Raw genomic sequence first — 22,447 nt, forward strand, 5'->3', positions numbered from 1 at the left:
TACCCTCACTCTAGATGATTACCCTCACACTGGACAGCTACCCTCACACTGGACAGCTACCCTCACACTAGACAGCTACTCTCACATTAGACAGCTACTCTCACACTAGACAGCTACTCTCACACTAGACAGCTACTCTCACACTAGATGGCTACCCTCACACTAGACAGCTAATCTCACATTATAAGGCAACTCTCACTCACACTAGATGGTTACCCTCACACTAGATGGTTACTCTCACACTGAACAGCTACTCTCATATTAGACATTAGACAGCTACTCTCACAAAGTGAGCTGTGACAGAACTTGTCAACATGAGCTTCTTCCTGCAGTGTTGAGGCTTATCCCTTTTCCTAAAGCTGCCTTGTTTTCTTAATAATAATCTTTCTGAATAAATAAATATATTTGTAAATATTATTAAAAATTTCTTAAGTTTTTCTTTTTAACCTGCTTTATATTATCACATTTCTTGGCACTAATTAAAACCACACCTAGTAATATAATATTTCTATGTTCGCATGATATATTGAGCAATCAGAACTGTCTCCTCTCTTAAACAGGGAAATTCATTTCCAAAGGGAAGGCCTACAGGGAAATTGTGTCACACTTCATCTCCATTATCCTTCATCCCTGACAGATTAATTTAAGAGTGTACATTAATAGGCGAGATTTCCAAATTGTCAGTATTGGGGGAGAGGGTTATGGTTTTGAAAATAACAACATAAAGTCATAGCACATCAGACAACATGTGTTCTAATAACAGCTTTAGAGGCGATTTTATTTTTTCTTGGAAGATAAAGGGTAGTTTATTAAATGTCAGTTGTGAACTTGGTGACAACTAATTATCTTCCATTTCACAGCTGCCGATAATAAGTGAGATAAAAAATGATGAATACCTACTGTTGCCAGGTAACTGCATCCACTGTGCTTCCTGCCACCTTCATGAATCTGTAGGAACAGAGAAAGAAGGCAGTGTGACTTAAGATAACCATATCTCCAAAGCTAAAACAAGGTAAAGAAAGAAATACATTGGACAAGTCCACATACTGATATACTTTTTCAGAGAACCCACAGCCCCAGCAATGGAAATCAAACTCCTAGTACAGCACTTTACCAACGTCTGAATCCCTAAGCCCATGCCTGACAGTTTTCACATTGATTTTTGTATGATCCAAACATACCTGTGCTGTTTTCTATTCTCCAAAGACTTTGATCTCAGCTGGAAAACAATGCTGTTTCCCAAGCATGGCACCACAATAGATGCCTTTGTAAACTGCAGGCTTATCTCCCTGGGGAAAGCATGGGAAATCCCAGTTTATTTATACATCTGCAAAGCACTATCAAAATGCTCCAATGCAAAGCTGCTACATCTGTGTGAAATATGATGAGGCAGGATCATGAGCACCACAAAGAGTAATTTATCCACTTCTGGAGCAGCTAAGTGGAGAAATAAGTATCCTCCATCAAGTATGCCCAGCTCTAAAGTAGAGGGAGGCCTGGTTCTGGGCAGAGTTTACAGCAAAACCTTGTGAGCAATTGTTTGCTGACCTGTGGGACCCCATGTAGGTTCAGAAGAACCAAAGAGAGGAGGATGCATTTGTGATTCACAGATGCCACAGGCCACATGTTTGAAATAACTTTCTGTCTCTGCTCACTTCTTTGAGGGCATGTATTGCCATGGCTACTACTTTTCTTTAAGAGTTATTACTCAAAATCAGAAATCAAAGAAAACATCCCAGTTCTTTCAAATATTCCTTTCAGTCTCAAGACTCCAAAGAAGAACGTCTCTTCGAAGGAAACATTTAATTGTGCTTTATAACCAAAGAGCTTGAACATAGGAGAAGATGGTCTCTTTCTGGGATAACCCTTGCTGTATCCCATTCTAGCAGAATCTCTCTAGACAGATGGATGAGCAAACAAGGGTACTATGAGAAAATCAAACGGTTCTGTTTTGCTGTGATGGTGGGAAAGGACTCAGTCTACCTGTAGAACGAACTGAACAAATGTGGAAACCAGGAATTTTGATTAGCCACAAAGTGAGGTCTATAAATAAATAATGGAAAAAGGGAGAAGGGGACCAGAGAGACACATCAAACAGGGCAGGAGGAACAGCTGGAGGAAGAAGCAGCCACTACTGTGGTCTTAGATTGGATTTTGTCTTTATGTTTTTGCTTTTCTTTCTGTAGTACCATTGTACAGTCTTGGAGCAAGAATGAGGAAAATATAATAGTGTATAACCTAGAATGGAATTAGTTTGATGGGTTGACTCAAAATGTCAATGTGGTTGGTAGATATTTGACATTTTCTGAGTACTGTGAAATTAGGTTTCTTAGCACTGCTTTGCTTGGTGATAAGGATGTTAGATGTTACCGGTTCCTTTTTACAGATGATGTGCAGCTTCTTCACTGGCTAGAAAGGTAGACTTTTCAGAGTTTCCACACAGCTCATTCTTTGTGGGTTGTGCTACTTCACTTCATCAGGAGGGAAAACCTTTGAGTTCGGCAGGGTGGTTCACTCTCCTTCCTGCTTTCCTGCCCTGTGTTTCTTCCCTTTCAGAGATAAAAGGATACCCAAGTATCTGCTACCCAAGTCAATAAGCACATAGTAAGCATCTGTCAAAATGCAGAAAAAGAAAATGAAAAACTACAGAGTCAAAGGAAATGAATGAGAGTCCCCAAGACTATTTTTGCTGCATCTATAATCCAAGCAATGGAGGAGTTGATGGCCTACATGGGGGTGGGGGATGGAATTCTTTATCTTTCCTTCAGGATACTGTAAAAGTCAGAAAATCTAGACAGTCTTACTTGTAAACTTTATTAATTTTTTAAAAGAAAAGAAGCAAAGATTTAAACAAACATTTGCAAGGGATTTACTTTTCCAAAATAATTTCTATCATCTCTGAAATAGTAATAGTCTTTTAAAAACTGTCTTCAAAATCATATAAGATGACCGTAATGAAGCTGGCATGTTCTTATAAACTGTGTTCAGCTTCTTATGTGTGTAGATCACACAGCCTCCAAGAGAAAACAATTAGGGAGATGCTCCCACTGAAGCCACATCTACAAGGGGTGCTTGAGTTGTTCAGATTCACGCAGACCATGTGGACTAAGATCAAAGTCTGATTCCAAATCAACCCCATTTCTGGAACCCTGTGAGGCCTCTAAGCTATTTTCAGAGCTGAGTAGGACAGTACAACTCTAAAATGGAAAGGAAACATTGAAAATTTTATGCTGCGAGACTACAACCATATCTATCAGAAAACATTCAGGCTTAAATACCTTCTTTTCATTTCTGGATTCTTTTTCTAAAAAAAAATGTAAGTTCTTTAGTATTTATTTGCAAGAAAATGTGCTGAATGTGCACATCAAAAGGTGATCCAGTCAAACACAGTGGACCCCAGAAGACAGGAATGTAGACAGTAATTATCAAAGTTATTTTGTGCCACACTAGTACCAACCTAACTGCTTAGAGTCATAGTTGAGGTAGCAGCTAACTCTGTTGTCTACAGTGTTAGAAGGGACGTGAGTAGAAAATAAATTCATATCATGTATACCTCTAAATAGTATATAGAAGGAGGGCCTAGCTTGTGCTATGAGGAACAATCTGGTTTATGGTAGGCATAAACAAGACAAGCTATGTTCTCAGGGTCCAGTGTAGCTGGATGCCAAGAAACAGGTGAGGGAAGAGCAAGAGGCCAGACTGGTCAGGGCTCTAGCAAGTGGCCCATTATAATAACCTGGTCCTTGTCCTAACAGTAAGATGCTCATCCAAATCCCATTAGTGTTCCATACTACCCTGCTACAGGGCTATGGAACATGCTAGTCTATCCTTCATGTATGGTCGTTCAGTTTACCCTGTGTTTAGACTAAACGACCTGTCAGCATCAGATGTGGCTTTTAGGACGATTCCTCCAACTGTCGTAAATGTGAAGGTTACTGGTGGGAGTAGGCTGGCAGGGGTCTCCTGCAGGGGGATGAGAAGCTTTGGATTGTGACAGTGAAACATGTTTACTATGGCAGAGCAAGAGAGGCTGTGGAGGTTTTAGCACTACTGAGATATTTCTAACAGGACTTTCTTCTAACCGTACTGAAGATACACTGAAGAACTACAAGTAAATAATCATTGAGCGTAGCAGCTATGTAGTCACAAGAAAATTAGGACAAAACATTCTGCTTGGCCAAAAGGCCCTGAAAAGTCAATAAAAAAGATAGGCGGTTCTCCACGATGAAAAGAAGAGACCAACATCACTGAGATGAAATCTTCTGGGAAGTGTTTTCTGAAAGCACAAAGAAGCCATGCTCCAGAGATAGCTAAGATACCTTGCGCTGCATCTAGACTTGCTAATGTGTAATAATTATTCATGTGGTACTGTTTTGGAAGGTATGAAGGGGTCATGGGGAGCAGTTGAGGCTTGGCTCTGTGAGAGGTCATGGAAAGCCATTGGTGAAGGTGCAGCCTCAGCTGCAGTTGATGGCCTGGGACTGAAGGAGTCATGAAAGAAGTTGAGGTTTGGCCATGAGAGTCTATGGGAGGGTATTGGTGAAGCCTAGTTGTAGCAGAAAACCACATTGTACTGGAGATGCAGTACCATGGAATGATCACCGAGAATATCATTAGCAGTGGAGTGGAGTCAACCAGAGGCTAGAGTGCTTGCTACAGAGGGCAGAGCTAGAGGAATAATGCAAGCCCTTTGGAGAAGCCCAGAAGAGCATGTGTGGATCCCAGACACTGGAACAAGGAGCTGTGAAGTTGAAGTTGACTTGGAGACTTCAAGATGTTAAAGATGCCAGAGCCTTGGGATACTTGTATAGCAAAGTGGCTAACAGGAATAGAACCAGTTCAAGAGAAAGAAGTTTGTTGCAGTCAACAAAGATGAAAAAGGAGCTGGAGATCTGAAGACTGCCTTGAAATCAGACATGGAAATGCAGGGTTTGGAGTTTTCCCGGCTTTTTTCCTGACCTGCTTTGGGGATTACAGTTAAGTGATTGGATGAATCTCAGAAGAGACTTTGAAATTTGGATTAAATATATTTTTTATTATGCTATGTCTAGATATGCCCCCATAGACTGAAGTGTTTGAACAAGCTTATGGGGGCCAGGGAATAGAATGTGGTGGTTTGAATATGCTTGGCCCAAGTAGTAGCACTATTAAAAGATGTGGGCCTGTTGGAGGAAGTGTGTCACTGTGGGGATGGGCAATGGGACCTTCCTCCTAACCACATGGGAGCCAGTCTTCTGCCTTCCTTTGGATGAAGATGCAGAACTCTCAGCTCCTCTAGCCCCATGTATGCCTGGATGCTGCCATGTTCCCGCCTTGCTAATAGACTGAACCTCTGAATCTGTAAACCAGCCCAAATTAAATGTTGTCCTAATCATGGTGTCTGTTCACAGCAGTAAAACCCTAAGACAAAGATATTAAAACCAAATATAATAAAATCAAACCAAACAAAATAAAAAAAAACAAAACAACAAAAGCAAATGAACAAACAAACAACAACTAAAACAAAACCCTATGGTAATTTTGAAAAGGAAACAATTTATTTCTTACACTAGCTTATGTACTTGGAGAATTTTAATACAAAAGGCCCAGTAGATATTTTTGAAGTTTTACAAAGTCATTCCAATTTTTGCCTGAAAGAAGCCAAGAGAATTAAGATAATTTGGAATAATAAAGAGGTGTCTATTTGTTCTATCATGGATTAATATATATCTCAAACACAGTAATGATTAAAACAGTCTTAATTCAGGAATTAGTAAGAAAATCTTATAGAATAGAATAGCATTTTAAAAAGTATAAAATGTAACAAATTAACAAGAATTTACCATATGAAAAGCATTTAGAATAGTACCACATGATTTGTTAATTTTTTTGAAATAGAAATTAAAGTCAGACTCTTACCTAATACACTATTTTGTAGAAGATATAAAAATACTTAAATATAGTTTAGCTTCATCACAGTCTTTAAACTATTTTAATCCCCAAACATTTGCTATTTCCAACAATTTATTACCATTTGACTCCAGACGTATATTGAAGCAACAGAAAAGTTGTGGTTAACTTTGAGAAAACACTATTAATGAACATGCGGATGTTGTTATAAACTATATTTTCTTTTGTTCTACTTGGTAAATTGATGAGACAAAGCATATGTATGTATTTCTACACTTATTCTGGGGAGGGAACATAATTTTATGAATAATTTTGAACACCCTATGGGTGTTGTTTTGTTTTACTATATTGCCAAAGACAGTCTTCTTTTTTGAGAAGGGTTAAAATACTTATCACAGGTTCAAATACTTTAATTTCAGAAGTCTCTGAATAATATTGTTTAACCCACCGGGAAAAGGAAAATCAACAACAGAAATAGCATAAGGGAAATGGAGTATACAAAATCCCGAGGAACAAATCCAACAGTCAAGGAGTCTGAAGCTTGCCCCCCATCTCCACGCCCTTTCCTTGAAAATGAGGGTTTTCGACATCTACTTGATATCTGTATCATGTCTACACTCTGCTTTATCTCCATGCTGTCACTGTGGAAGACAACGAGTTCCAAAAGATCATAACCTTGGTTCATCACAGATACTTCTGTTTTTTCTTCCACCTCTTTCTCAGAAACATGTTCAAAGCACACTTATGAACACTTTTACCAGAGTCGCACAGTGCTCAGCAGTAGTGATGTTAAAGAGGGTTGTTGGCATGCATACAGAAGAGCACTACAAGGCTCTAACACTAGCTGAAGCTTCCAATATAAGTTACAGGTTACCCAGGATGAGAGTACTGACAAGGAGGGAAATTCCAGTTTTTCTCAACTTGTATGTTCCAACCCTGGGGTTGTGAGGCTGGAAGTCTGCAATATGACCTTGGAGAAGGGCTTGCTATCACATGGTCACCAGTCATCAAAGGGTAGCAGTGGACGGAGAATAGGGTCCTGTATGAGAGAAAATTTTTGGCTAGTGCCAGGTAGACATTTTGGTCTCTGGGTGTCTTTCCCTTAAAAGCTGATCTGCTGCTTCCTTTCCGTATGAGAGTCCTTTCCTCCTCCTGGAGACTCTGGACTCAGGAGACCTTCTTCCCTTTGCCATCTACCTGCACATATGATGTACCTGATACTGCAGAGCCTTCTCTCCAGATCACAACTCTTACTTACAATGAGGTCCATCTTTGTTCATGATCTTTAAGGTTTGATGTCTGTTTCCAGACTATAAAGCACGGTCTTAGAAGCTTGTTTCTGGATTTTATTTTCCAGGAGAAGGGACAAATATTGCACAGAGAATTGGTTTTCTAAATGAGTGCACACTTCAATAAGAGTACAGAAGCCTAACCTACCTTGTCTACAGAAAGAATCACTGATTATATCAGAACACAAATAAGGTGTAACAATGATGCCAAAAGACCCAGGAAAAACTTGAGAGAAAAATTTTCTATTAATAAATCAAGTTGACCTGTAAACTGATGGAAAATCTGGGGCATCTTCACTTGGCCTGCCACTTAATGTTTTCCTAGGCTGATTATACTGGGTTCCGGGTGGAACAAATAAACTATCGATTTATTTCCTCCTCCCCTTCCTCTTCCTCCTCCTCTCCTGATGCTGCCACCACAGCCTCCTTCCCCCTTCTCCTCTATGAGTGTGTCTTTCTATCTCCCTTCATGTCTTCTTTCTTCTGTCCTTCACTCTCTCTCCCTCTCTGCTTCTACTGTATCTATATACAACAATTCAGTGAAGGCAGAAAGACAGCATAGCTGAATGGTTGTGGAGGTCTCTATGTCACACCTCTCTTTGACACCTTAACCATCTCTCAAGGTAGTTTGCACAGCCTTTATACACAGGGTTTGAAACGAGACTCTCCAGCCAATCCCTTTTTAAGATAAAATTTACACTCACATTTAATATAATTATGATCTTGAATAAATACAGGAAAACATAAACTAACATTTATTGATCGATACACATTTGTTAAGCAGTTTACATAATTTTATTAACATTTTAATTTATTATTTAAGAATTTTCTACATGTATACAATGTTTTGATCAAATCCACCCCCAATCCCTCCTCAACTGGTCCTCCCATACTCCACCCCCCACTTTCCCCTCTGACTTCAAGTATTCTTTATCATCCACTGCACAGTGCTGCAGGTATGTTCACGGGTTTAGGACATCCCGTGGAGCACAGGAAGCCTATTGGGCTTTCATCCTCAAAGAGAACTGGCTTCCTCCCAAACAGCCAACAACTAGGCGTGGTGGTGGCATTATCTCTTTCTTTGACAAATGAAGAAACTGCTCAAGACTACCCACGTAATTCATGACAGAGCAGGATTAAACCAATTCTACTCTAGAGCCCTTATTACAGCCATGCAGGGAACAGATCTGTAGTCTTTTTAGTGCTGCTACTTTTCCTGAGTCCATGGCAGATGCTGAGAGGAGACAACAATACATTACCACCTGTCTGAGAACTGGCTGAGAACCTTTCTCAAGACAGATAGCCAAGCACTTGTTACCTGTAACTGGCCCTCAAGATAAAGCCAATTTGCTCCAGTGGGGGATGGGGCTGAGAAACTGGAGATTGTAAGACAGCATCTGAAACATGAAAGCAGCACATGGGAGAGAATAATAAAGCTGGGAGAACAGGGGTGGGAGAGAAAATGTTGACAGACATCTGGAGGTTCTGGCTAGAAGAGAAAGGGGCTGGCTAGAGGAACATTATGATAGGCATGGCTTGGCAATCTACAGTGCTGCTGAGGAGGTTACACAGACTTGGAGTCAAGCATAGAGGGTTTTAGCTGACTCGATGTGATTTGTCCTGGCTGTGGAAGGAAGAGATACACATCAGGATATGATTATCAATTTCATAGACGAAGGAAAATTTCCAGGAGTTGAAGCTGTGGTAAGAGGCAGGGTGAGTGAGAGCAATTACTATGGGCCCCAAGTGAAGAGGCCTAGATTTTATATTCTTGACTGCTTCTAACATCCTTAGTTGAAAATGAAAAGTCAGGAAAATGGCACCACAGGGTAGAAATCCATTGTATTTGGGAGTAAAATAGGTATCTGTTTTGAATCCTGGTACTGTCATTAGCTATGTGAATTTGGATAGGTTCACTTCCTGGATCATTTCATATGGAGAGAACAGCACCTATCTCACAAGGATGTTGTGAGGATTAGTGGGAAACGAAACAAGGGCACTGGATAGTACAGTGTAGTCACTCAATAACTATGAGGACCCTTTTCCTAGTCATGGCTTGTTATCTTAGCATGTACATGTCTATTTCTTCATCAATAAAATACAAATAAAACCTGCTCTGCCTATACAGGTAGTGATTCTCACAGTCTGGAGTATCAAGAATTCTTTGGGGACTGGAGAGATGGCTCACCAGTTATGAGCACTGACTGGTCTTCCGGATGTCCTGAGTTCAAGTCCCAGCAACCAGTTGGTGGCTCACAACCATCTGTAATGGGATCTGATACCCTCTTCTAGTGTGTCTGAAGACAGTGACAGTGCACTCACATACATAAAATGAATACATAATTCTTTTTCTACAGTAAGAATTCTTTGGAGTCTTTGAAACGACAGTATTTGGGCTCCATCTCCACACATTCTGGGTTTGGCAAGTCTGAGCTGGAACTTAAGAATCAGGCTTCAAGAAAGAGAAGCTATGGGATAGAAATGGAAACTGAGCATATTTGAGCATACAAGAGAAACCAACGATATCTAGGAAACCATCTGGGAATATTGAAAACCTATAGTCCAATAAGTTGGAAACTGGAATGAAGAGCTCTAAGAATTAATCATCGTCAAGCCTCAAATCCATAAATCCTCAAGTCCTTATATGTGCAACATATTGGACAGACATGTTTGCAGAAGGAGTACAAATGACCAAGAAACAGATGAAAAGTCAATGTTTTAAGCCATCGGAGAAATGCAAACCAAAAGTATACTGAGATTTCCTGTCAATGCTGAGGGGATAGCAGTCCTTACAAGCAAAATGCCAACGCAGGAGAACTGGCATGCAATCAAGGCCAGCTTAAGCTATACAATGAGCTTCAGGACAATTTGAAACACAGTAAAGGGGAAGGGTGAGGGAAAGCCAGGGGTGGCACTCATTGTGGCAAGGATGGAAGGAGAAGAAAAGGAGCAAATGCTATTGGTAGAGATATATATTAGCATAACCACCAAAGAAACCATTAGGAAAGCTATCAAGAAATTTAAACACACACACAAGCACACGCACACACACGAACATGCACACACACACGCGCACATACCAAAACCAAACCATCATATGAAACGCCGCACACCTATGTTTATATCAGGAATCTAAGAGGCCAGCACAACTGTGTTTGCTGTGGCTTTTTACAATAACCAGCTCATGGAATCAGCTTAGATATCCAAAACCTGATGAGTGGGTAGAAAAAATTGGTATAGATACACAATGAAATTAATTTTACTCAGCCCTAAAAAGACTAAAATATGTCTTCTACATGAAAACGGATAGAACTGAGAATCATCAAGGTAACTGAAATAAGTTAGAATATAAAACATAAACATTATGTTTCTTCTCAGAGAAAGATCTGAACACAGAGGTGAGACTATTTGGGAAGAGGAAGGGTACAATGCACAGGTGAGGATGGGGACAAAAAAGGGAATAAAGCATGTAACAAAAAGCATGAAATACCATCATAAAATCCACTGTTTTCAATAGTGACTCTAAAATAATGCAACCAGACTCATGCTACATAATCTTCTGAATCGTGCTAAACAGTTTTCTGAATGTGCATCTAATGTAGGCAGCTGGCAGGTTTTATGGTTTACAGGTAAGATTTCCCTCACAAGCTCCTGCTTGAACACTTAGGTCCGACTGGTGGTGCTAGTTTGGAAGGCAGCACCCAGTTGAAGAATGTGGCAGGATTATAGCCTGACCTGTTTCTTGCCCTGTCTCTGCTTCCTAGTTTGTCGAGATGTGCTGACTTCTCCAGTGATACAGAAATACATCTTTCATAACAGCAGTAATTTATAAGCCTGAGCTCGGGTAAGCAACCAGGCTCCTCCTCTAGCTAGGAAAGAAGTGCTTTCTTAAAAAAACAGCAGAGAGAAGTTAGAGTTATGGGTCATTAACATAGTTGTCAGCTAGGGAGCAGACAGTGCTGGGAGCAGTAGCCAGTGCTTCCCTGTTAATGAGCACTGAACAAGCTGGATTTCTCTCTAGAGGCAAAAAGAGGTAAATTCTTTTCTTACGAAGTAAGAGAGAAATACATTAATCTCACATGTCCTCGTGTCATTTGGTGAAGTCACATAATGCTTTCACATTTGAAATAAAACAGGACAATTATTAGGAATGACACTGTAATAATTACACCAAACAGTCCCCAGCTGTGCATTTTCTGCTCCAAGAAAGAATGTGGCAGAAGGAAGTCTTCTAGGCAGAGAATGAGCTGGGATCAGCCTCGTGATACCGACATGGCATTATCAAGCTTGTCTTCAGATTTCCTTCCTCACTCAATTACCTAATGCCTAGGAAACTGCATTCAACCCCTATTAACAAGTCACAAGGTTGAAAATTGCCTTTTTCATCTTTAAAATCCATCTGCTCTCAACCATTGTGCTTGTCATTTCTTTGGGTGTCAACACATGCCAGGAACTGTGCTTTGCACTTTAAATTCATCACCTTGTTGTGGGTTTTTATGGAAGGCCAAGGCATCGGTCATAGTCCCACTTTACAAACTGGAGAGGGTAAATGAGTCCTTAGATTGATGAGCCAGTAGATAATCAGTTCTCCCCTGGTTTCAAAATGTACTCTCTATCGTTCTTCTGCATTGACCTGCACAAGAGAAATCCCAAGTGTTTATGCTACAAAATAAAAACTAATTGGGAAAAGTTTTTGTTTTGTGCTAAACAAAAGATCTTCAAGTTTTAAAATGTTAGGGCTGAAAGGTACCTCAGAAAGAATTCCTGCCACTTTTTGAGAAGACTTATGTCATAATGGATGTGACAATAAAAATTTCCAATGTTATCTTTTTCTCTGTTTGCATTCTCTGCTTATAACACATTTGAAGAATTTACTGCTCTTAAACAGCACAGAAGTCCCTGTTCCCATGGCCTCAAGTTATGACCAGAAGATCAAAATTAAGTTTTAAGTTAAAGAAAATAGTTTGTTATATTTTGTTTTATGCCAAGAACCTGAGACTACATAGATCATGGGCCTAGGGGAAAATCTAATACTATTACTCTGCTAAAGGATCATAGCAAGAAAATTACTCCTAATGACATACTGCCATGCCCATAGGTCAGTGTCTTGCTCAACCTACATCAGAAAAGCTTCTTCTTGCAGTAGATGGGAACTGACACAGAGACCTATATTTGGACAATGTACATAAAGTTGGAGACTTTGAAGCATTCAGGACTAAATGAGATACCTTGGGATCTATGTGAAGAAGAGGCAGAAAGATTATAGGAGCCAAAGACCTATCTGTCTGGAACACAGACAGGCCACATGCCTTTAATCCCTCTGGTTGGAATCCTTTAGTACACACCTTTAAGCCCAAAGAATATATTGTCTACTTCAGGGGCAGATAAACTGATGAATCAGAGAAACATCTGACAGAATGAATTAGAGATAGGATACACCCAACTCTCAGGAGAAAAGCTAGTTAAGAGCAGCACAGGGAGACAGAGTTCAGCTGTCAGTGAGTTGGGAGTCAGTTGAGTGCATAGACTTGAGTTAGTTCATGAGTTTATGCAGTTCAGTGCAGCCCAGCAGAAGCAGTTAAAGCCAGAGAATACGAAGGAGTCACGAGCCAGAATTGCTCCTGTCTAAAAGAACTGCAGGGACGAAAATGAAGAAGAGACTGAGGGAAAGGTGGTCCAGTGAGAGGCCCAACTTGGGATCCATCTCAAGGGAAGGCTCCAAGGCCTGACACTATTACTGATGCTATGGTGTTCTTACAGACAGGAGCCTAGCATGGCTGTCCTGAGAGGTCTAACAAGCAGCTGACTGAGACAGAAGCAGATACTTGTATCCAATCAATGGACAGAAGTTGGGGACCCCTATGGTTGAGTTAGGGGAAGGCTGGAAGAAGCTGAGGATAAGGGTGACCCCATAAGAAGACCAGCTGTCTCAACTAGGATAGACCCCCGGTATCTCTCAGACACTGAGCCATCAACCAGGAAGCATAAAGGAGCTGGACCCAACATATATACAGCAGAGGACTGACTGGTCTGGCCTCATTGGGAGAAGAACTGCCTAACCCTTGAGAGACTTGAGGCCTCAGGGAGTAGGGAGGTCTGGTGGGGTGGGAGTAGGGGGGCAGACATAGGGGGCAAGGTATGGGATGAGGCAAAGTCAGAGGAAGGCCTGGCAGAAGAGGGACATCCTCGTGGAGACAGGAGGAGGAAGAATGGAATGAGGAACTGTGGGAGGGTGGACCAAGATGGGGGCAATGGTTGAACTGTAAAAAAATAAAATAATAATAATAATAATAATAATAATAAAAAGAAGTCAGAAGATTAGGACAAATTGTCAAAGTTAGTTTGAGGCCAAGCAAAGCAAGTCAGTGAGAATCTGAGAAGCTAGTTTGAATCAGTTAGCTTGAAGAGGAATTTGAGCCAGAAGAGCTGAAGTTGAACCATCCAACCAGACTTCAGAAAGAACTAGAAAGAGTGAGCTTATTCAGAAGTAAACTTTCTAGTCAACAATTACATCAGGTAAATAAAAGTGGCTTTTACAGACATCACTAGTGAAGAAGATGGGTGTCCCATCTCTAGCGAGGAACTTATTTTCAATTGAAACCTGTCAGGAAAAAAAAAATCTTCCTTTTCTTTAATGGAATGTCACTGATATATTAACCATGTTCCAGGGCAGGCCTGGAGTAATCGGCCAACATAAAATAAATTCCATGTTTTTGGTGGTGGTGGTGTTTTTAAGGACTCTTTATTTGTTTTGGCAACTGATTTGTCTTTTTTCCCTCATGTTTTCTGAGATTTTGCTTTTGAGAGACGGAGGTAGGCAGAGGTAAAGGGGAGGGTATAGAGAGAGGGAGAGGGGGAAGAGGGAGGGGGAGAGAGACGGGAAAAGGGAGGGGGAAGGGAGGGGTGGGGGAGAGGGAGAGAGAGAATAAAGTCAGATGGGGAGGGTCTGGGAAAAATGGGTGGAAGGGAAATATAATAAAAATACATTGTTTGAGAATAATCTTAATTTAAAAAGCTCCTGGGGCTCCAAAAAGCCACACTAAAAGCCTAGTTAAAGTAGCAAGGCAGTTTGCATCCCCTCCCACGTACACAGCAATCACACACAATAGCGACTCAAACCCTAAGTCAATGTTTCTGCTTCTGGTTTGTTGACTACTGAACATAAAGTGCTTAGAGAAGGCCGTGTTTGCTTCCTGTTTCAGGTCTACTTGCACCCCCACTGCTCTAACTTGAAGTCCCCATAGCTCTCTGAGACCTTGGGAGCAGGGAGTAGGCCTGGCTTCTTCTGTGGGTTAAGATTAGATTATTCTGCTGGAATCTCTGTATGATGTGGTAACTCACATTCTCCATTCACAAATTTACTCAACAAATGTGAGAAAATAAGTAGTAGGCATTTTGCCAAAATAAATACAATAGAGATTTTTACAACTTCACAGTTTATAATCTACAACCGGTAAGTAAGCAAGCAAGCAGTAAATATAGTAATAAATATTATAAATGAAAGGACTCTAAAGAACAAGAATGGACCAGCTATGCGGCAGGTAGAGAGAGCTCTGGCAGAGGTGATGCTGGGATGATGGAGAGGGGAGCTTGGTAGATGTTAAACACCTCGGGTGAGGCAGTAGCCAGATCATTAACTGTGGAGTCTTGTGGATCAAAAGAAAACAAGAAGCTCGCCAGTTACTCTAAGAACAACAAAAAGTGTTACTGGCTGACACCAAACGAATTATACCTTTTAAAGAATATTTTTCTAGAAACTGAGTAATGAATAGAAAGGAAGGGGAAGATGAAAAATAAGGCTCCAGAAGCAGGTATAAATTCTCTGAATATTAACAAAATTACATCTCTCATTTTCACTGTGTTTGTCTTACTACAATTCACCATCCAAGCTTGCATCCGTGCTCATTCCTGAACTTTCTAGTGTGAGGAACTGTGAGGAGGAAAATGTCTCCTTATTTGTCACCAGTCTTAGGCTTCTTGTTACAGTAGGACAAATGTTACCATTGTCTAAACCTTATCTGCAGCAATGCCAGATTCTGAGAATATGTCTAACATTCTAGGAGACTGGAACTTTTGCTGAACCTCACAGCCAGAGTTAATCATACACCTTGAAGTCACCCAAAACTTAAGACTACTCTCCTACTGTGTAACCAAACCGTTTGTTTAACTTGTCTATAAGGGAACAATGTGACAATCAACTTTACTTCCCTGGGTTTTCCATGTAATTAACTTTTATGTATGGTTGCCATCTCAAGTCACTACCCTTCCATGCTCCTGACCCAGAATAAGATACGTGTATTGTATATCATTTGCTGAAAGCACAAAATACAGAAGTTGAAAGCAGTTTCCTAAAATCTACCATAAAGTTTGAAAGCAACTACTTATGGATATTGGTTGACAAATAATGATAATTTTTATCATGGTCAGTTGTAGCCAGTGACTTAATCCTTTGTAAAACTCAGTTAAAATTTTCTGTAAGGTATCTCATTCCCCCATGTGATGCTTTCTATGCTAGTCAGTAAAATAGATCAAAACCCTTTGTTAGAGCAGATATACAGCACACACACATACACAACACACTCTTACAGACATCACTCACACATAGATACAACAGACACACACACACACACACATGCGGACAGAAACACAGAGATGCAGGGACAAGCAGATTCATGAGACAGCCTTCGGGTAGGCACAGATTTGGGCTCATACAGCATAGTCAGAGGACAGAGACATAGGGAGCATGACATGGAGAACTCAAATCTGGACTTCCTAGCTAAATGACTCCATGGGAAGTGTCTTTACTTCTTTCCTTTTAATGACACACTGATGCATTATTGGTGGCTTGGAGTTTTTCACTAATGTATATAATCTACATACCTACTAAGCTTAATTTTAGAAAAATGTATTTTAAATGTTTTTATTTGCTCTGATTACATATTTTTCATAGAAATATGTTTTTAATTTATAAATGCAGTATCTTACCATACAGCTTGGTGTACATTATCTTGTCATACACATATATAGATACCAAATGATACATATTTTAAGTAACAGTCATGAGTTATAATTTTTCTTAGGTTAGTCATTTATTTATATTTGTTCATTTTAGTTTTCCTTTTATGCCATTCATCTCCTATGTCTGTGGTTTTTGAGAATTTATTTATATTTAAAATGATGTTGAGATATTTTCGTGGGTCATGGGTATAGATTTAACCATTAAATAAACCAACATTTATAATAAATACTTTTTTGACTGGGATTTCTATGGTGTATACGTAGCATATTGGTAAACCTTAAACAAAGCTATTACAGTGAACTTCTGAAATGAGAAAAATATATTGCCTGACAAAAGAAAAGTAGTGAATTGGTATAAATTGTCATCACATAGATGGTACAAAGACTTTTATATGAAAACCAGGTGAAACTGGTATGACCCTGAGGAAAAAAATCCTCTTTTAAATTTAAAAGAACAATGTCTAGAACCAGTCAGATCCTGACTAGGGACATGAAAACCATAAAGAAAACGTTTCATTAAGTATTTCCCGTTTTCGGAGAAACCTGCAGCTCCTGATGTCACAAACACAAGGATCCAATCTCTGCCCTCATTCATTTCATATCCTACCTGGGAGGCAATGCTAGATATTCCCGTTTTCAAAAGCTTAAAAGCTGGTATATGCCTATAACATTAAAGCTATTATTATTTATAAAATCAACATAATTAATTCAAATGATAGCCTAACTATATGGCCTCAAAATTATAATTCATGTATACTATTTTTCATATCATATATACTTAGAGTTATTTGTTTTATAGACAGATACTCTTCAACAAGCATTTATATGATACCTACTATATTTCTTGGTTGTAAGGATATAAAGTAGCAAAATCTAAATTCTAGTTTATGGTCTATTGTGGGAGAGAAATATATAAATGAGCATATTATCATTAATTTGGTAAATGCTAGAGGAAAAAAGTAAAATGTCATGCAAAGTCAGAGGAGATCACCAAAATCTGACCTAAACAAGTGGGGGAAGATGTGGGGATGAAGAGAAAAAGAATATGGTCTTCCAAGCAATTAAACAAAACGAAAGGACACACAGGTACACAGTATGTCATTTTCCAAAACATGTACTACTTTGGCATACTTGCTGGTAGTTTGTATAATGTAACCAGCTGTTTACTAGGTTGGAAGTTAGGAAGACAGAAACACGAAAGGCTAGGAGTCAATGAACCTGAAAAAAACCTAAGACTTCAAGCAAAATTGAATTGACTAGATGTCACACTTAAATATCACTCAGAAATCTACATGGTGACATTATTAGAGTCTGAGAACAGCCACAGATAGATTATTAAAAAGAAAAATGACAAGGTCTAAAACAAACATAAATGCAGATGCATGTGAGTGATACTGAGAAGTTCAAAAGAATTCCGTGCACTGGCAACCCGAGTCTGTATCCAAGGAAACGTTGGGTCTAAAACAGCCTGCACCTCAAAACTGAGGTGTCTATGGCATGTGCACGTGTGGCTGGGGCTTCAGTTCGACTCCACTGATCAAATGTCTTTCCTCATTCATCTTTGTTTTTATTACAATAACCTCGTAGTGCAACTTGAAACATGGTGGGTGAGGGCTCAAGCAATTCTCTTATTAGAAAGTATTGTTTTATTAATTTGAGTTTTTGTGTTTTCATTTGAAGTTTAATATTATTTTAATATTTTATAATATTTAATGCTTTTACCAATATTATTATTCAACTTCTATGAAAAATTGTGTTGGAATTTTGATTCACATTGAGACTATAGATTGCTTTTGGCGATTTTACCATATTTATCTTACCAATTATAAAAATGAGAGATCTTTGTATCTTCTGGTATCTTCTTCAGTTTCTTTCTTTAATGTCTTCAAGCTTTTATTATACAGGCTTTTCATTTGCTTGGTTAGAGTTATCCTAAGACAAGTTTCCAGGCTATTGTAAAAAGTACTTGTTTCCCTGATTTCTTTCTCAGTATGTTTGTCATTTGAATATAGAAAGGCTACTGATTTTTGTGTGCTGATTTTGTATTCTTCTACTTTGCTGAAAAAGTCTTTATCAGCAGTTGGAATTACCTGGTTTACCAGGAAATACTGTAGAGTATTTACATATATATCATATCATTTAAAAATAAAGATATTTTTATTTAATCATTTCCAAATCTATATCCCCTAGATGACTTACAGTTGTCTTGTCTTCAGGAACTATGTTAAATAGGAGCGTAGCGAGTAGACATCCTTGTCTTGTGCCTGATTTTAGTGAAAGGGCTTTGAGCTTCCATCCGTGTAGGATGGGATTGGCTGTAGGCTTTCTGTAGACTGCCGTTATTATGTTGAGGCATTTCCCTTGCATCCCTATTCTCCTCTAGACTTTTATCATGTAGGAATGTTGGATTTTGCCTAAGACGTAATAAGATGATCTAATAAGATCTAATAACATGATTTTTCTTTCCATTGTGTTTATATTATGGGTTACATTTATTTATGTATGTTGAACTATCTTTGTGTCTCTGGGATTAAGCCAACTTGGTCATGAATAATAATCTTCTTCTTTATGAATTCTTGAATTCAGTTTTCTATGTTCATAAGGGATACTGGTCTTTAATTTTCTTTTTGTTGATAGGCTTTTGTGTGGTTTTGGTACCATGATAATATTGGCTTTGTAAAAAGAGTTAGGAAATATTCTTCAGTTTCTATCTGTGGAATAATTTGAAGAGTATTGGCATTATTTTTTCTTTAAGGTCTGGTGGTAGAATTATACACTGAATCCATCTGGCCATGAGCTTATTTTGGTTGGAATATTTTATTTCTATTTCACTAGGGATTATGAGTTTATTTAAATTGTTTATTGTAAACTTTGACAGGTCATACATATCAAGAAATCTATCTATTTCTTTCATGTTTTCCATATTCTAAAGTATGTCCTTTTGAGTCTCTGAATTTTCTTGGTATCTGTTGGTCTTAGTTAGGGTTTCATTGCTGTGAAGAGACACCAAGACAAAGGAAACTGTAATAAAGAACAACATTTAATTGGGGCTGGCTTACAGTTTCAGAGGTTCAATACAGTATCATCATGGTGGGAAGCATGGCAGTGTGCAGGCAGAATGGCAGTGTGCAGGCAGACACGGTGCTGGAGCAGGAGATGAGAGTTCTACATCTTGATTCAACTGCAGCCAGAAGGAGATTGCCTCTTCTGCATTGGGTGGAGCTTGAGCTTCCAACAAGACCACACCTAATCCAACAAGGACACATTTCCTAACTGTCACTTCCCATGGGCCAAGCATATTCAAACCACTACACTGCTGTAATTTCTTTCTTTTCATCTTTAATTTTATTAATCTGGATCTTCTCTCTGTGTCTTTTGGTAAATTTGACTAAAGGTTTTTAATTTTGTTGATTTTCTCAAAGAACCAACTCTTAATTTTATTGATTGTTGTACTACTTGTTTGTTTGTTCCTATCTCATTGATTTCAGTCCTATGATTATCTTTTTTAGTTTACTCTTTTTTGGGTATTAGTTATTTTGTGATTATATATTAAAAATAGCCTTGAATGCATACAAAATGGTCATTGCATTGTTAATAAAATTTGGGATAAGGGAACTAAAGGACTAGGGATATTGTCCATTGGTAAAGTACTGTGCAAGCATGAGGACCTGGGTTTGGATCATAGCATGTACATAAAATCTGGGTACCATGGCACATATCTGAAACACTAGCACTGTGTATAAGGAGCAGAGACAGGCAGATTCTATGGTTTCCCAGGCCAGTCAGTCCAGTAGAAATGGTAGCCACCATTTTTACTGAGACACTGTCTCAACATAACAAAACAAAACCCAAAACAAGTAAGCAAACAACCAAATAAACCCAACCAAGGAGGAGAGCACAAAAAGAAGAGACCAGATGTTGGCCTCTGGCCCGCACATGCTTATTCACAGTTGGGTGCCCCAGCACACATCCCCCCACATACATAAACATAAATAAATAAATAAATAAATAAAGAAATAAGAGAAACAAGAAACAAAACAATGAAGGTTGGAGACTATTCAGTTGTTCTTGAAGTAACAAATTTCAAATATAAACAAGCATGTAATATGATCCTGCATTAATTTAAACAAAGGCAATTAATACTGCCAATGTTCACTGTTGTTGATATTTGGAAATGATATAGTAATACACCACTCCCTTTCACCTAGTGAAATCACTCTGAAAAGAAATTTGGCAGCAAATACAAAGCCATAAAAATTAATATACACTTTTTTTTTTTTTACCCAGAAACTCAACTTTTGGATACGGCCCAAGGATATGATTCAAAAGAAAAATTTAAAAATCTATTTGTATAGAGATATTTATAGTTGTACTACACTACAAGCAAAAACTGGAAACTGGCCAATTATCCAATAGACAGAGAATGCTTAGGTAGACTTAGTACATTAATGCAGTGGAATATTTTATTTCTTACTAAGAATGACAATTATGTGAATTATGCAGAAATAAGGGCCATATGAAGTAATGAAAAAAATGCAGTGCTCCAAAAGATGGCTCTACCATGACCACATCTATGGAACAGAGCCTGTGTAGCCAAGAGAGTTGGGAAGAGATAGAAGCTGGTAATTTACAGTGCCTACCATTCTGCTCTGTTGGTTAAGTTTCTGAATGTTTCTTTTTACTTTTATTTCATTTCTTATTTCATACATATTTATTAAGAAAAGTAAATCCTCATTTTGGCACACAAAAGAAAGCATAAATGTTCATCAATATCTTTCCTTGACTTAAAAGACTTCTTCTGTCATGTTGTTCAGATTTCATATTTACATATGGAGGAATTATAAATCTATCCTTTGCTACTACAAACCTCTAGACACAGGCTTTGTCAGTCAGATTTCCTGTTGCTGTGACAAATACCTGAGAGAAATAGATTAAAGGAAGAAGCTCATTTGGGTTCATGACTTCAGTCCATGGTTGGTTGACTCCATGGGAAGCAGAAAAACAGGAAAGGGCCAGGACAAGCTGTATCTATCTCCTAAGAACAGTCACCTCCATTGTCCCATGACCTAATTCCTCTAGCTAGCTAGATCTCACCTCTGAATGGCTCCAGCACGTCCTAAGACAGTGCTACTATCTGGGAGGCAAGCCTTTCACACACCAGCACAGGAGGGGACATTTCATATTCAGAGAGCAGCGCATGTTCTTCTCTTTCACCACTGTGTTGCTTCTCAACTCATTCCCAACATACTAACTTCCATGCACTCATGTCTGCATCATGGATACAAACCCAACATCTTAATTGCACTAACTGGAAGCAGACTTTCCTCATGAACATGGCTTTTTAAACCTCTAAATGCAGAAAAATATTTGTGTTTTATCTTTTACTACCATGGGAGAATTGTTCTCTACAGGACAATCATTCTGGTTTATTTCTTCTAACTTTAAGAGATGTCTTAATTTGGCTATATCCCCCTTCTCTTCTCTCTGGGCATACCTTAACCTAAAAACCTATTTTACTCTATTCTGCATTAAAGGAAGGAAAGAGTCATCTTCCTTAATGACATACTACCTTCAGTTGTCTTTGGTTTTCTTGGCAGTAAAGGATGTTCTCAGTACTTTACCCTCATCACTGCCTGCGGTCTCTTGCTCTCCACCTGCAAACCACTGCATGCCTCCTTCAGACCTCATGCTCCTGAACTGTCTCTCAAGGATAATATGCTGCTAAACCTAGAAGATACTTTTTTGTCATCCCATTAGTTGACCATTTCCCTCCCTCCTACTCTCCCTCTCTCTCTCCCTCCCTCCCTCCCTCCCTCCCTCCTTCCCTCCCTCCCTCTCCTCTCCCTCCCCATCCCCCTCCCCCTCCCCGTCCCTCTCTCTCTTTTGTTTTCTTGAGACAGGGTTTCTCTGTGTATCTCTGGCTGTCCTGGAACTCACTCTGTAGACCAGGCTGGCCTCTGCCTCCCAAGTGCTGGGATTAAAGGCATGTGCCACCACTGCCTGGCCTACTTCTCTTTATTTAAAGTCTATTTTCTTCATGTGATGCCTTCTTTCTGCCCTTACCAGTTTTTTTTTTTTTTACTTCTTTAGATGCACAGGTTCCTCAAGCTATTGCCTAAACTCGCTGTCTTCCTTTTGTATGCTAACTTCTCTCCTCTATTACTATGGCTTGAAATCTCATTTTTGTGCTCAAACCTTCCCGAGTGAACAACTACCTCTAGCATCTAGCAGAGAGCCTGACCTTGTTCATC

The 22,447-nt window shown here is 39.1% G+C and overlaps 1 protein-coding gene across 3 annotated transcripts in view; it reads right to left on the minus strand.

Annotated features, from left to right (window-relative positions):
* Hpse2 (heparanase 2 (inactive)) overlaps positions 1 to 22,447 on the minus strand; it is a 593,647-nt gene that overhangs the window by 187,242 nt on the left and 383,958 nt on the right. For all 3 annotated transcript variants that reach the window (XM_028773832.1, XM_028773848.1, XM_028773840.1), the window contains one exon: positions 901 to 948. In XM_028773832.1, coding sequence (XP_028629665.1) covers positions 901 to 948 — 48 coding nt within the window. The remainder of the gene's footprint in view (positions 1 to 900; positions 949 to 22,447) is intronic.

The sequence above is a fragment of the Grammomys surdaster genome, unplaced genomic scaffold (genome assembly GCF_004785775.1).
Source record: "Grammomys surdaster isolate TR1022 unplaced genomic scaffold, NIH_TR_1.0 66, whole genome shotgun sequence".
NCBI lineage: Eukaryota > Metazoa > Chordata > Mammalia > Rodentia > Muridae > Grammomys > Grammomys surdaster.